This window comes from Giraffa tippelskirchi, chromosome 3 (genome assembly GCF_054371585.1).
Source record: "Giraffa tippelskirchi isolate mGirTip1 chromosome 3, T2T-mGirTip1v1.2.pri, whole genome shotgun sequence".
NCBI classification, from domain to species: domain Eukaryota; kingdom Metazoa; phylum Chordata; class Mammalia; order Artiodactyla; family Giraffidae; genus Giraffa; species Giraffa tippelskirchi.
The window spans coordinates 72575425-72590215 of NC_137277.1; the positions used below are offsets into that span (position 1 = coordinate 72575425).

At 39.0% G+C, this 14791-nt stretch overlaps 1 protein-coding gene and 1 pseudogene across 8 annotated transcripts in view; one reads left to right on the top strand and one right to left on the bottom strand.

Moving 5' to 3' along the window:
- ITGAV (integrin subunit alpha V) overlaps positions 1–14791 on the bottom strand; it is a 133842-nt gene that overhangs the window by 78453 nt on the left and 40598 nt on the right. For 4 of the 8 annotated variants that reach the window (XM_081581057.1, XM_081581056.1, XM_081581053.1 and 1 more), the window contains exon 2: positions 13404–13534. The exons of 1 other annotated variant lie outside the window; for it this stretch is intronic. In XM_081581057.1, the coding sequence (XP_081437183.1) occupies positions 13404–13530 (127 nt within the window). In that variant the 5' untranslated portion in view covers positions 13531–13534. The remainder of the gene's footprint in view (positions 1–13403; positions 13535–14791) is intronic. 3 more of the 8 variants (XR_014079817.1, XM_081581054.1, XM_081581052.1) reach the window with 1 other exon arrangement.
- LOC145542379 (small integral membrane protein 20 pseudogene) lies at positions 6152–6352 on the top strand (annotated as a pseudogene).

Consider the following 14791-nt stretch of genomic DNA (forward strand, 5'->3'; position numbering starts at 1 on the left):
TAGCTTCTAGTATGGCTGTGCACGCATGCTCAGTCGCTTCAGCCGTGTTCAACTCATTGCAACCGTATGGACTGTAGCCCGCCAGGCTCCTTCAGCCCATGGGATTCTACAGGCAAGAATACTGGAGTGGGTTGCCATGTCTTGCCATGTCTGGATCTTCCCAACTCAGAGATCAAATCTATGTCTCCTGCATTCCAGGCAGATTGCTTACCACTGAGCCACCGGGAAGCCCCTAACCAATATCAAACAAAATATTTAAAAGGGCACTGTGACAACAGAATAATCCCCACTACCCCACCTCCCACCAAAGATGTTCAAATCCTAATCCCTGGAAACTTCACACCAGGTGAAATGTCACACCTGGATATACGACATTACACAGCAAAAGGAACCTAGCAGGTGTGATTCAGTTAAGGGCCTTGCAATGGAAAGTTACTCAGGATTATCTCAGTAGGCCTGATGTAGTCACAGCAGGGAGGCAGAAGAGTCAGTACCAGTGATGTGGCCTGAGAAAGACTCAACCAGTCAATCCTGGCTTTTAAAACAGAAGGGGCTACAAGCCAGGAAGTTGCATGGCCTCTTCAAGTTAGAAAAGGCATGAAAATGGCTTCTTCCTTGGAGCCCCCAAGAGGAATGCAGCACTGCAGACACCTTGATTTTGGCCCAATTAGACATCTGACCTTCAAAACTGAAGATAATACATTTGTGTTGTTTTTAAGCTTCCACATGTATTTATAGTAACTTGTGATGAAAAGAATAAGAAACTAATCAGGCATGAAGACAAAACTGAGATAACAGACTAACCCTATCTTGCTACATAAATATTCTTGATAATGTTTTGCATACCAACATAATACAATTTTAGAATTTTTTACTTCTTAAAATACACAGATCATTAGTCCTTACACTAAAGTAGATTTGCTTAAGTTCTACTTTTCCACATCTGTGTGCTGTGTGCTGTCGTGTCCAACTCTTTGTGAGCCCATGGACTGTAGCCCACCAGGCTCCTCTGTCCATGGGATTCTCCAGGCAAGAATACTCAAGTGGGCTGCCATCTACATTCAGATAAATTGTGTCTTCTACATAACAATCATTTTGTTTTTTTAGAAGTAGGGGAATAAGAAATAACAAACTACTGTGCATAAATAAACAAGCTCCAAGGATATATTGTAGGGCACAGAAAATATAGGCACTATTTCATAATAACTATAAATGGAGTATAATCTTTAAAAATTGTGAATCACTGTGTTGTACACCTGAAATGTATAAAATATTATAAATCAATTATATCTCAAAATTTTTAAAAAAAATCATACTAGTAGAAAACAAACAAATCATACCCCAAAATGACCTTTTAAATTTCAGTAATTCAACCCATGTCTCAAAGTTCAGATTATTCTATCAATTTAGGGAAAAATCAGTTTTCAACCATTATGCAAACTTTGGTTAAAACCTACAAATTTTGTAGAGTCACTAGATGAAGGGGTTTTAAAAATCTAAGTGGGTAACTATCATTTCAGAGTAGTTGAAATCACTGAACAGGTATGTAAAATAAGACACAAGGTTTTCCTTTTTACATACTAGTTGTGGTTTTATTTACATATTACATCAAGGGAATCAGCAGGAAAAAGAATAATAAAGAAGACAAATCACACAAAAGGACACAACTAGAAACATAATAAAGTTTATGTTTAGAAGTTAACAAAACAAAGAAGACAAGCAAAAGTCAAAAGCTTAAAAGAAAATTAACAGAGAGCATGTTTAGGAACTAAGTTTCACAAATCCATGAAATAAGAAAGTTTAGACTGAGGCTTTGTTTTGTTCCTGCAGGATCAGTAATGCACAAATATCATTCAAAACTCAGAGCAGTAAATAAGCTTACCACCTCAGACTGAATTTTCTGCTAAATTAAACTTTTCATCACAGAACCCTACATTGTCCTTGTTCAAAAGATAAGTCTACAATATTTTGGAGCTATCCATATGATAATATTCATTATTTCATGTAACTTATATAATTCTACCAAAAATAATGACTAAGAAAATTAATAGAATGAGTACTGAAAATGTTACTTTCTCTGTAAAGTTCACATCAAATCTACTTAGCATGGCAAAGAACCAAGAACTCTACCCACTGAGCTCCAGATCCTTTTATTTTTCATACAATGCTCTATGTGTGTTAGGCTCGATGGTGAATTTATTTGGTTATACTGCTGGCTTAAAGTATCTTTTTAAAGCTCACTTAGATCCTCCCTCCATTTACTTCCAGCTTAATTTCTCAACATGCCCTCAACACCCTCACCTTATACATATAAATCTTATAGAAAAATGTACACATGCAGGTCGCACAGAATTATTTGATTTTTCTTCATAAACACTTTTACTAATCTATGCATATTTTGTTTCCTCTGCCCTGGAACTCTCTCTTGCCTCTGGTGAATTCTACCTTATCTTTTATTAGCTACCTAAAATGCCAGCAACTGATCTGGGAAGCCTTTCTCCAAGGCCTCAAGCAGAGTTAAGACTTTCTGGGTCTGCCTCCTTTATTTCAGTATAAATCTACTTGTGTCTACTGCTCAGACATAAAGTGACATAAATTTAGACTGGTCTTTCAACAACAGTTTTTAAAATCTTTCTTCCTCTTCCACTACCGAAAATCATGCCCTGGGATAAGAAAAAAAAGCACATTACAAGTATTCATCTTTCCTCTTTAAGAGCTAAGAAACCAAGTGTTATGCTATTCTAATACCAAAATCCAGATTTTCTTTCTTAGCTACTGCTACATGTCTTAATGCATGTGACAAGTCACACTAAAATGGCCTACAAAGTTATACACTGTTTAATATCTAGGTATATCTTTGGTAAACAGAAAATAAAATTGGTTCATGAATTATTGATCAGTAACAAACACACAATGAACCTGAGCAAACTCCGTAGACAGTGGAGGACAGGGAAGCCTGGCATGCTACAGCCAATGAGGTTGCAAAGAGTTGGACACGACTTAGCGACTGAACAACAACCACAGATACACACTGGATTTGTCAAGGATGTTTTCTTAGTATTACCTTGTTTTCCAACTCAAAAGAGAAAAAGGTACTCTCTTACTGCTATTCTTTTTCTTCGTTTGAAGAACTGTAAATTCTAGTTCTCTGAACAAGCTCATAATCTATCATTTCTTAGCTGTGCCAGGTAAGACAGACCTTCTCTGACACAGGCATAGGCATATGGCTTAGACTAAGTCAGATACTACCATAAAAGCTTTGAATCCCTAGCAACTGATGCAAAAAGCCAGAGACGGGTAAGAAATTATTCTCATGGTGTTGCCCCACGGCCAGTAACAGCAATTCCAATAGCAATAAAACCCTACACTACTAGTTCCTCTGTTAGCTTCTCTTGCCCATTATTCAGAAAACTATCGAGTTACCAATATTAGGCCAATAAAGTCCTATTCAGCAAAATTTAGCCAAAGTCAATTTTTATTGCTTTACATGAAGAACCCAACACCTGCAGGCAATAAATACACACACACAGCCTACCATCTGCCAAGCACTTCTCTATTCACTAGCACGCAATGGTGATCACAAACAAATTTGTCTGGAGAATTTACAGCCTAGTCTGGAAAAGAAATATATTGTAAGACAACCAGAAAAAAAAAAAAGAAGAAGAAAAGAAAAGAAGTGTAAATTTGAGCTAAATAAAGAAAAAGAGTTGTACTTACTGCACTGACAGCCTGCATAGCAGAAGCTGATCTAAAAGGAAGACAAAGGGAATGGGAAAGGACATTGATAATACACTATTTAACACCAAGTGTTTGTAGTATCTCCAAAAAGCACCTTACTGTAAAAAACTTTATTGTGATCCTGGAACTAGCTGATGTTTGTTCTTATGACAAGAAGGGATAAAGTCACTATTCTGTTTTTAAAGAGAAACAGCCCAAGAAATAAATGAGCCTAGAGTAAGTACTTCATAGTTACAAACTTCAAATGTTGATACAACTATCAGGAGGGATTCTCAGGACTCAATTTAATGGCCAGACTCACAAAACCACCAGAGGCCACACTCAGCACCAGTCTATTTCGAGGCTTTAGAACAGAACCGGACATACCTCCCTGAAGAGAGTCCTCACATGAACTTTCCTGTGCAGCAGTACACACAGCTGTCCAGAGCACTTCTCTTCGCCTCACCAGGAGACAGCTCAGATGTGGTGGATAAAGCAGCTACCAGTGCCAGGTCTCATGCCCCTTGAGAATATTATCTCCTATAAAAACCCCCCACAGCCAGCACTTTCAGAGTTCCCACAAAGACATGCCAGTTATGAGAGTCAATGCACTCAGGGAACGCTGAAGCTATGACTTCCCCATCAGGTACTAATAGTCTATAGTTTCTCCTAAACTAAATTCAATTTACCAACCAGGAGCCATTCTTAGCAAAGCAACGATATCTACTTAGCCACTCAGGACCCAATAAAATAGAACAAGAAACTTAACAGAAACTCGGGTTGGCATGCAGAATAGGAAAGGGTTTTAATAACCATTTTCCAAAAGCTGCCTACTGATCATTTTACTTCGTCTTAATATCCCTACATGTATTATTCAGTTAGGCTGCATTATGCTAAAGTAACAAGCATCCCCAATATCTATTAGTCAAAAATAACAAAAAATTATTCTATATACATACATTGTGTGTAAGAGACTAAGCTTCACATCATTCTTACTCAGGAACCTATGCTGAGGGAGCCTCTATCATTTAAACTATCACCACTCACTGCGGCATCTGGCAAGAGGAGGAGCAGAACAACGTCCCAACCCCTAAACCCTTCCACCCACACTGCTGCTCATGTTTCACCGGCTAGCAAAAGTCACAAGGGCTTACCTAATTAAGGGGCATTCCGAGAAGTTTTAGAAATATGATACTAACCATTAGTTGTAATATCTACTACATATCATTTAAGAGCTAATGTAAATAAAATAATTTTATAAATTCAATATCACAGTAATTTTATAAATTCAACCAGTCAACATAATAGTAATCCAAGTCTATGCCCCAATCACTGACGCTGAAGAAGCTGAAGTTCACCAGTTCTATGAAGACCTACAAGACTTTCTAGAACTAACACCAAAAAAAAATAGATGTCCTTTTCATCATAGGGGATTGAAGTACAAAAGTAGAAGTCAAGAGATACCTGGAGTAACAGGCAAGTGTGGCCTCAGAGGACAAAATGAAGCAGCCTTGAACAGAATTTTGTCAAGAGAACACACTGGTCATAGCAAACACCCTTTCCCAATAACACAAGAGACGACTCTACACATGGACATCACCAGATGGTTAATACAGAAACCAGACTGATTATATTCTTTGCGGCTAAAGATGAAGAAGCTCTATACAGTCTGCAAAAACAAGACCGGGAGCTGACTGTGGCTCAGATCATGAGCTCCTTATTGCAAAATCCAGGCTTAAACTGAAGGAAGTAGGGATAACCACTAGGCCATTCAGGTATGACCTAAATCAAAAATCCCTTAAGATTATACAGTAGAGGTAACAAGAGATTCAAGGGATTAGATCTGGTAGACAGAGTGCCTGAAGAACTATGGACAGAGGTTCTTAACACTGTACAAGAAGCAGTGACCAAAACATCCCAAAGAAAAAGAAATGCAAGAAGGCAAAATGGTTCCAAATCGCAAAAGGAGTACAACAAGGCTATATACTGTCACCTGGCTTATCTAACTTTTATGCAGAGTACATAATGCAAAATGCCAGGCTGGATGAAGCATAAGCTGGAAGCGAGACAGCTGGGAAAAATATCAACAACCTCAGATATGCAGATGATACCACTCTAACGGCAGAAAGTCAAGAGGAACTAAAGAGGGTGAAAGAGGAGAGTGAAAAGCTGGCTTAAAACATTCAAAAAATTAAGATAATGGCATCCAGTCCCATCACTTCATGGCATATAGAAGGGGAAAAAGTGGAAGCAGTGGTAGACTTTATTTTCCTGGGTTCCAAAATCACTGTGGATGGTGACTGCAGCCATGAAATTAAAAGATGCTTGCTCCTTAAAAGGAAAGCTATGATAAACATAGACAGCATATTAAACAGCAGAGACTGTTTGCTGACAAAGGTCTATATAGAAATCCAGGTAGCCCCCAGCTACAGCCATGACCCAGAATCTGCACACTGCTCTCATTTTCGGGGGCTTCATCTCGCTGATTGGTGCCACTGTCTACCTCATCTACTTCCAGATCCTAATGTGACTGTAGGAGTAACAGAAGCAACAAACCATAAATCGAGCTGGTATTGTTCAAGACATGCAGCCACCATGGTTCAAAGTGTGGTTGGATCCATTTGGTAGGAAATGAGAAGACTATCACCACCTTTAATTATAAAAGGAGAAAGAGATTTCATGCTTTCAGTTCTACAGCAAGTATAATCAATCACCTAGCTAGAGAATGATGGCTGGAGAAGAAAACTCTAAAAAGCCATAAAGAAGAGTACTGTGTACAAGGACTAAATTCCCTTCTTATGTTCAAAAGAATCCTGGAATAAATCACACCATTAGGAAGGTTTTCATGATTTGGTTTCCTTTCTAAAAATGCTCTCTCACCCACCTGGGATTGGAGGTGAACTATTTATCATTCAATCTCTACCTCTTACCCACCTGGGATGTGATATGAATATAAGCAACCAACAGACTGGGGAAGATCCTAGTCTGTTTTCCAATCTTCAAATGGGAAGTTTCAGGGGGAAACCACCATAATGAGCAGCCTCATAGGGCTCTTTGAAAATGTTAAAGTTGATAAAACTCTTCGAGGACAAAGTACATTGTACTCTTTAAAAATAAATAGTTCAACTCACCTATCTCATTAGGAAGGTTGCTCTATGTTGAAAAATAAACTTGAAGCAAAACTAAATGGATAAGCATGCCTATTAGAAATCACTGTTGAATTAACTGAAGTGCAAGTGTGCATATTAAAATTTCTTTTCACTTCAAAAAAAAAAGGTCTATATAGTCAAAGATATGGTTTTTCCAGTAGTCATGTGTAGGTATGAGAGCTGGACCATAAAGAAGGCTAAGCGCCAAAGAACTGATGCTTTCAAACTGTGGTACTGCAGAAGACTCGAGAGTCCCTTGGACTGCAAGGAGATCAAGTCAGTCAATCCTAAAGGAAACTGACCCTGAACTGGAAGGACTAAAGCTAAGGCTGAAATTTCAATTATTTAGCCACCTGATGCTAAGAGCCAACTCAGTGGGAAAGACCCTGATGCTAGGCAAGATTGAAGGCAAAAGGAGAAGGAGGCGGTAGAAGAGATGATTAGATACTGCCACCAACTCAATGGACATGAATTTGAGCAAACTCCAGGAGACAGTGGAGGACAGGGAAGCCTGGCATACTACAGTCCATGGGGCCGCAAAGAGTTGGACACAACTTAGTGACTGAACAACAATAAATTTTATTTCCCAAATATTCAAAAAAATGAGGATGGAGCCCTTTAAACACTGAAGTCTCCTCTGGACTCATAAACACAATAAAGCAGAGAAAATAAATAACTGAAATTTTTCATGATCACCCCTGAAATGTAGTACAGCTGTGGAAAGGTAGGCAATTTCCCCAAAGTAACAATGGCAACCCACTCCAATATTCTTGCCTGGGGAATCCCATGAACAGAGGAGCCTGGCTGGCTACAGTCCATGGAGTCTCAAAGAGTCGGACGTGACTGAGCAACTAAACAACACTGGAAAAAATGGCAGAGCCTGGATTTGAACGCAGGTCTGTGTGACTCCATGGTCTATTTCCTTTTCATGACACAACGATGTATAGCAAATATAGATGGAGAGAGTGAAGAAAGAAGAGTCAAAGGGCAAACTCCACAAGAGTACCAAGAAGGTTAGGAGGCAGTGAACTGTATTCAATATCCTATGACAAAACATAATAGAAAAGAACATGAAAAAGAATACATATATAACTGAGTCACTTTGCTGTATAGAAGAAATTAACACATTATAAATCAACTATACTTCAATGATTTTTTTTTTAAAGGTTAGGAGGAATAAGAAGACAAGATAGTTTCAGACAGGCAAAAAGTGGCAACTTTAAATAAGACAGTGGTGGATAAGGGATCAAGTGTCCACTGAGGCAGAGCTGCCAAGCAGCGATTTGAGTTTGGGCAATGCTGGGTTGGGTTCAGGGAGCCGCAGGATTGAAGTAGCTGAGCATGAGAGGTGATAAAGGGAGGCAGAGTGTTCAATATCCTGCTTGTGAAGAAAAAGAGAAAGGAAAATGGCTAAGAGAAGACACAAGCTCAAGGGAAAGCTGTTTCGATTAATTTTTCAGGTAGGAAAAATTAAAGCATGTTTGAAAGTTGTTTTCTTTTAAAAAAAAAAAAATTAAAAAAGGAATATGGGAGAAGGGCAGGATCATAGAAAAAAATGAAAGTAAGCAGGGTCCCTGAGAAGGGAGAAGTAATAACAATATAAAGCAACTTAAAGGGGAGGACAGAGGACAAGATTGTTGGATGGTATCACCAACTCAACAGACATGAGTTTGAGCAAACTCCAGGAGATGGTGAAGGACAGGGAAGCCTGGCGTGCTGCAGCCCACCAAGTCGCAGAGTTGGAAACGACTGAGCAACAGAACAACAAATACTAAGTGAGTGACTGTAGTGTGCCTGGCCCTGCACTAAGCAGGTCACATGTTTTAACATTCCATTTAACTCCATAGGAATCAACTCATTCCTTTTTTTTTTTAATTAGTTTATTTTCTATTTTTTAACATTACAATATTGTATTTGTTTTGCCATATATTGACATGAATCCACCATGGGTGTACATGTTTTCCCCTTCCAGAAACTCCCTCCCCATCCCATCCCTCCGGGTCATCCCGGTGCACCAGCCCTGAGCACCCTGTATCATGCATCGAACCTGGACTTGCGATTCATTTCACATATGATAATCTACATGCTTCCATGCCATTCTCCCATATCATCCCGCCCTCGCCCTCTCCCATAGAGTCCATAATACTGTTCTATTTATCTGTGTCTCTTTTGATGTCTCACATACAGGGTTATCTTTACCAATTGACTAAATACTATATATATGTGTTAGTATACTGTACTAGTGTTTTTCTTTCTGGCTTACTTCACTCTGTATAATAGGCTCCAGTTTCATCCATCTCAATAGAACTGATTCAAATGTATTCTTTTTAATGGCTGAGTAATATTCCATTGTGTATATGTACCACAGCTTCCTTATCCATTCGTCTGCTGATGGGCATCTAGGCTGCTTCCATGTCCTGGCTATTATAAACAATGCTGTGATGAACATTGGGGTACACCTGTCTCTTTCAATTTTGGTTTCCTCAGTGTGTATGCCCAGCAGTGGGATTGCTGGGTAACACATTCCTGCACTGTGTCAGGGAGAGGGTGGTAACCCATTAGTAATCTGTGAAAAGTTAAACCAATAACCTCATACATGCAGACGACACCACCCTTATGGCAGAAAGTGAAGAAGAACTAAAGAGCCTCTTGATGAAGGTGAAAGAGGAGAGTGAAAAAGTTGGCTTAAAGCTCAACGTTCAGAAAACTAAGATCATGGCATCTGGTCCCATCACTTCATGGGAAATAGATGGGGAAAGAGTGGAAACAGTGTCAGACTTTATTTTTTTGGGCTCCAAAATCACTGCTGATGGTGATTGCAGCCATGAAATTAAAAGACGCTTACTCCTTGGAAGGAAGGTTATGGCCAACCTAGATAGCATATTTAAAAGCAGAGACATTACTTTGCCAACAAAAGTACGTCTAGTCAAGGCTATGGTTTTTCCAGTGGTCATGTATGGATGTGAGAGTTGGACGGTGAAGAAAGCTGAGCGCTGAAGAATTGATGCTTTTGAACTGTGGTGTTGGAGAAGACTCTTGAGAGTCCTTTGGACTGCAAGGAGATCCAATCAATCCATCCTAAAAGAGATCAATCCTGGGTGTTCATTAGAAGGTCTGATGTTGAAGCTGAAACTCCAATACTTCGGGCACCTCATGCGAAGGGTTGACTCATTGGAAAAGACCCTAATGCTGGGTAGGATTGGGGGTGGGAGGAGAAGGGGATGACAGAGGATGAGATGGTTGGATGGCATCACCGACTCGATGGACATGGGTTTGGGTAGACTCCGGGAGTTGGTGATGGACAGAGAGGCCTGGCATGCTGCAATTCATGGGGTCGCAAAGAGTCGGACACGACTGAGCGACTGGACTGAACTGAACTGAACTGAAAAGTTAAACAGCAGTAAATGACAGGGCTGGGTTAAGCCCCAGGCGGTTTGCCTCCAGAAACCTCATTTATCCCCTCAGCTACTATCTCTCCTGACTCAAGACTGAGGATGAGGGAAAGAGAAATGCCACTATCTCTCTTGAGATAATGAAAAAAGATAAACGACATCAATGGTGCAGAGATGTTGATGTATTTGGGCTAGGATGGGACAGAGGTGTGAGGAAAGTTCAGGAGGATGCTGTAAGTTGTAAGCATTTCTTCCATAGTCAAGACATACTCTGATGGTGCTAGTTCCAGATATACATGTTTGTGACTAGATTACTGAAAACCATATTGTCCTGTTTTCTTAAATTCAAACACTATTTGGATAAAAACCATAATGGAAAAAATACAATTTGTATATTCTTTTCATAAGAGAAGTCTAAAAGACTGTACAAAATGATTAAAGCACTATCATAAACAAGGACAAAAAGATAGAACAAAAAGTCCATACATGTCAATGTACAACTAAAGGACTTTGGCAATTTCGTCACTATGGGAAAAGCTCTTATGACTTACTCATTCATCTATTTAATTTATTGGGTACCACTTGTGCCAGGCACTGTTTTAGGCCCTGGGATTGCAGCAGTGAACAAAACAGATAAAAACAATTCCCATGGAATACATATCCTAACTGAAAGAAAGGATAACTAAAACAAATTAACTAAAAATAAATAACTTCTACAGCATTGTGAGTACTAAGGAAAAAATAAAGCAGAGAAGATGATGGGAGCACAAAGCGGGAAAGGGGGAATTGGAATTTTAAATAAGAAGATCAGCGCATAACTGAGAAAATGACATTTGAGGAACTGCATAACTGAGAAAATGACATTTGAGGAATTTCCAGGGGAGGTGATGGAGGGGCACCCAATGTACATTTGGGGAATCAATGTTTCAAGCAATGGAAACAGTCCACGCAAAGATGAGGTGAGAATGTGCCTCCTGTTTACAAACCTCTGCAAAGAGACCCAGTGAGGCTGGAAGCACATGAAGGTAAAGACAGAAATGGTGGGCTGGAATACTCAAGAGTCCTCTCAGCTACTGTGAGAAAGATGGAAGTGGAATCTGTCCACTCAGTGGAATCTAAATGGGAATGTTACGATCTGAATATTTTAAAAGAATCACTCTGGCTGCTCTAGAGAATAAACAGCAGGGGGGCCCGGGGGAGATCTGCGAAGGGTGGTGCTGGCTCTTTTCCATCTGCCCCTCCAGGTCTCCTCTCCACCGTTCCCCACCCTACTGTGTGCGCAGAATGTCTAGGATGCTGACCCGTGTGAACTCACAGACTGCCCTGCCTGCTGGCACGAGATAAACAATATGGACTGTATATACATAAAACTGAATAATCGCCATGACTGGCAAAGAATGAGGTAAATCTATATATGTCTATAAGAGATTATATTGGGAGGTAGAGGGGGTTGACTCAGGTGCCTTAAAGACTCCTATTTTGTGAATTGCTTTTTTTTTTAAAGGATATATAGATACGTAGGAATAAGAAAATTCTAAGAAGATAAAAGAAATTGTTTAAAGTGGTAGCCTCTAAGCAAGCTGATGTGAGCAAATCCATTTTTCACTGTCTACTCTTTTAAACTGTTTGAAATTTTTTCAATAAACAAATTTCAATAAAGATCAGTTAATAAATTACCTTGCACTGCACAAAACCTATGGTGTTGAATACAGAAATATATCTGAACAGTTCAACAGTTTTATTCATTAATACGCATATTTTGTTAGAAGACATAAAAGCCCTGACCAATAATACCCTGAATCACAGATATATTTCTCTATTTGTGGTAAAACTGAAACTTTTACATACTCCTGCTGCTTCTAAGTCACTTCAGTTGTGTCCGACTCTGTGCAACCCCATAGACGGCAGCCCACCAGGCTCCTCCGTCCCTGGGACCCTCCAGGCAAGAACACTGGAGTGGGTTGCCATTTCCTTCTCCAATGCATGAAAGTGAAAAGTGAAAGTCAAGTCGCTCAGTCGTGTCCGACTCTATGCGACCCCATGGACAGCAGCCCACCAGGCTCCTCTGTCCACGGGACTCTCCCGGCAAGAACACTGGAGTGGGTTGCCATTGCCTTCTCTATTTACATACTCCTAGAGTTTTCCAAATGCCACATATATGGGAAAAAAAACAAGGTTTAATGCAGATGGTTTCAAAAGGGAAAAAAGCAAATGTGACCTGATTCCTATAAAGAATTGGCTTACCGACATTCATTTTGGCACTGATCATGATATGAAATGGAACAGTCCATAACATGATTTCTGTTTCACTGATACTATAATTCCCAGAATATTTTAGAACTAGCAGTAAATAACAATATGGAAAAAAATATTAATTTTCTTCAGACTTATCTTAAAATATTCTGTCAAAGCCAGCAAATCAACATTGTTAAAAAAATTATGCAAACTATTGTACCTGAAGAATGTCAAACTATTTCTTTAAGGATTCTCTAAGCTTTCACAAATGTAGATAAATGTGCCAACACAAATATATATAGAATTATGCATATTTTATTTTACCTATATAAGTGAAAAACTTAAAATTATTTATTTCTCATCTTATCCTATTTTTCTCCTTACCACCACAGTGGAATTGTCCCTGTAGAGAAAACTTTAATTTTATCAGAATCATAACATATTATTTCCCCAATAAATTCTAGAAAAGAATTTTTTTAAAGTCAACTGAATCTACTTGAATACAAAATATTCCTCAACTGGTTTTTGATAAAATTTTTTGCACCTCTTCTGAGAAAATCTTTTGTCCTTTCTCTGTTGGCAAAAAATTTTAATAGATTTCCCCAGACTTCTGCAGGTTAACATTATCAGTTAAAGTTGGAGACATCTAAAGCAATAGAAACACAATGTATTAAGGCTTTTATATGCCACAAAATTGTACCAAAAAAAAAAATCATAGAATAAGTCATTTGTTTTTAACTCTCTGGGGTTCTGAAGTACTTATATATGTCATTAAATTGTTACATTTAAGCTAAAGCAAGTACTTTCAAAAATTAAATGTTTTAAAATATGTAAAGTGGAGGGAGGTAAAGATCGGGGGAATACAAAAGTAATAGAAATTAAGAAAGGGGGCCACTATTTGAATGTTTACCTGTTGCATCAAACTCAATTGGCTGGCACCTGCGGTGAGAAGCCCAGTCACACTTAAGGACTTGCCCTCCTTCCACAATCCCAGGCTGGGTCGTGTTGGCTTTGGGCGCTCCCACCAGAAGAAACATCCTGCTAAGATACAAACGGGGAAACAAGACTTTAAGTGACACAAAGCACAAACCACCTCTTACGATTCAGGAAAAGCAATCGTTCTCCTTATTTCATCCACAAACATTTTTAAAAAACCACTCACTGAGTGCATACTCCATCTTCCTTATTCATTCGGTGCTCTTTTACATACACACATTATTCAGTATGATTTATTCAATCCAGTAACACATTATAGGGCAACTTCAGGGTTGTTGTCACTGTTGTTGTTCAGTCACTCAGTCATGTCAGACTCTGCTGCAACGCCATGGACTGCAGCACACCAGGCCTCCCTGTCCCTCACCATCTCCCAGATCTTGTTCAACTCATGACCATGGAGTCGATGATGCCATCCAACCATCTCATCCTCTGTCGTCCCCTTCTCCTCCTGCCCTCAATCCTTCCCAGCATCAGGGTCTTTTCCAATGAGTCAACTCTGCATCAGGTGGCCAAAGGACTGGAGCTTCAGCTTCAGCATCAGTGCTTCCAATGAATATTCAGGGTTGATTTCCTTTACGATGGACTGGTTTGATCTCTTTGCTGTCCAAGAGACTCTCACGAGTCTTCTCCAGCACAATTCAAAAGCATCAATTCTTTGGCATTCAGCCTTCTACATGGTCCAGGTCTCACATCTGTACCTGACTGCTGGAAAAACCACAGCTTTGACTATAGGACCTTTGCCAGCAAAGTGATATCAACTAAAAATTTATGTCAGCCAAACTGTCACTTTAGATAGGTACAGTTTATCATGTCAATTATAGCTCAATAAATTTGTTAAAAATATATGCTGGCTGAAGACAGGGACATTTTGTTTTAATTTGTGGGTTTCTGTTTTATTTTTTTAACGATTTAATTTATACATTCTATATCCTGAATGTTGAAAAAAATAAATGATTCTAACGTATGGTAACTCTAAATACTATCATTTCTCCACTGGGAAAACTTACCTTGTTTTAAAACTACATGCTTAATTTTTTTTTTTTATATAGCAACTAACAAATTTCTCTTTTCACTGGATTAATCTAATCAACCTCTGGTCAAAGAACAAAACCACTATTCAATTTCCTGAAAGGGTAAAATTAGCAAAAGACAAAAATAATCAGGAATCAGATTTTTAAGTAAAAGAGATCTTTCTTTAGCTGTTTCTATTCATTCAGAAAAAGATATAGATTGAGTGTCTCCACTACTAAGGCACAGATCTGGGGACTAGAGAAACCAGGGTGGATAAAATCATCTTGTTTC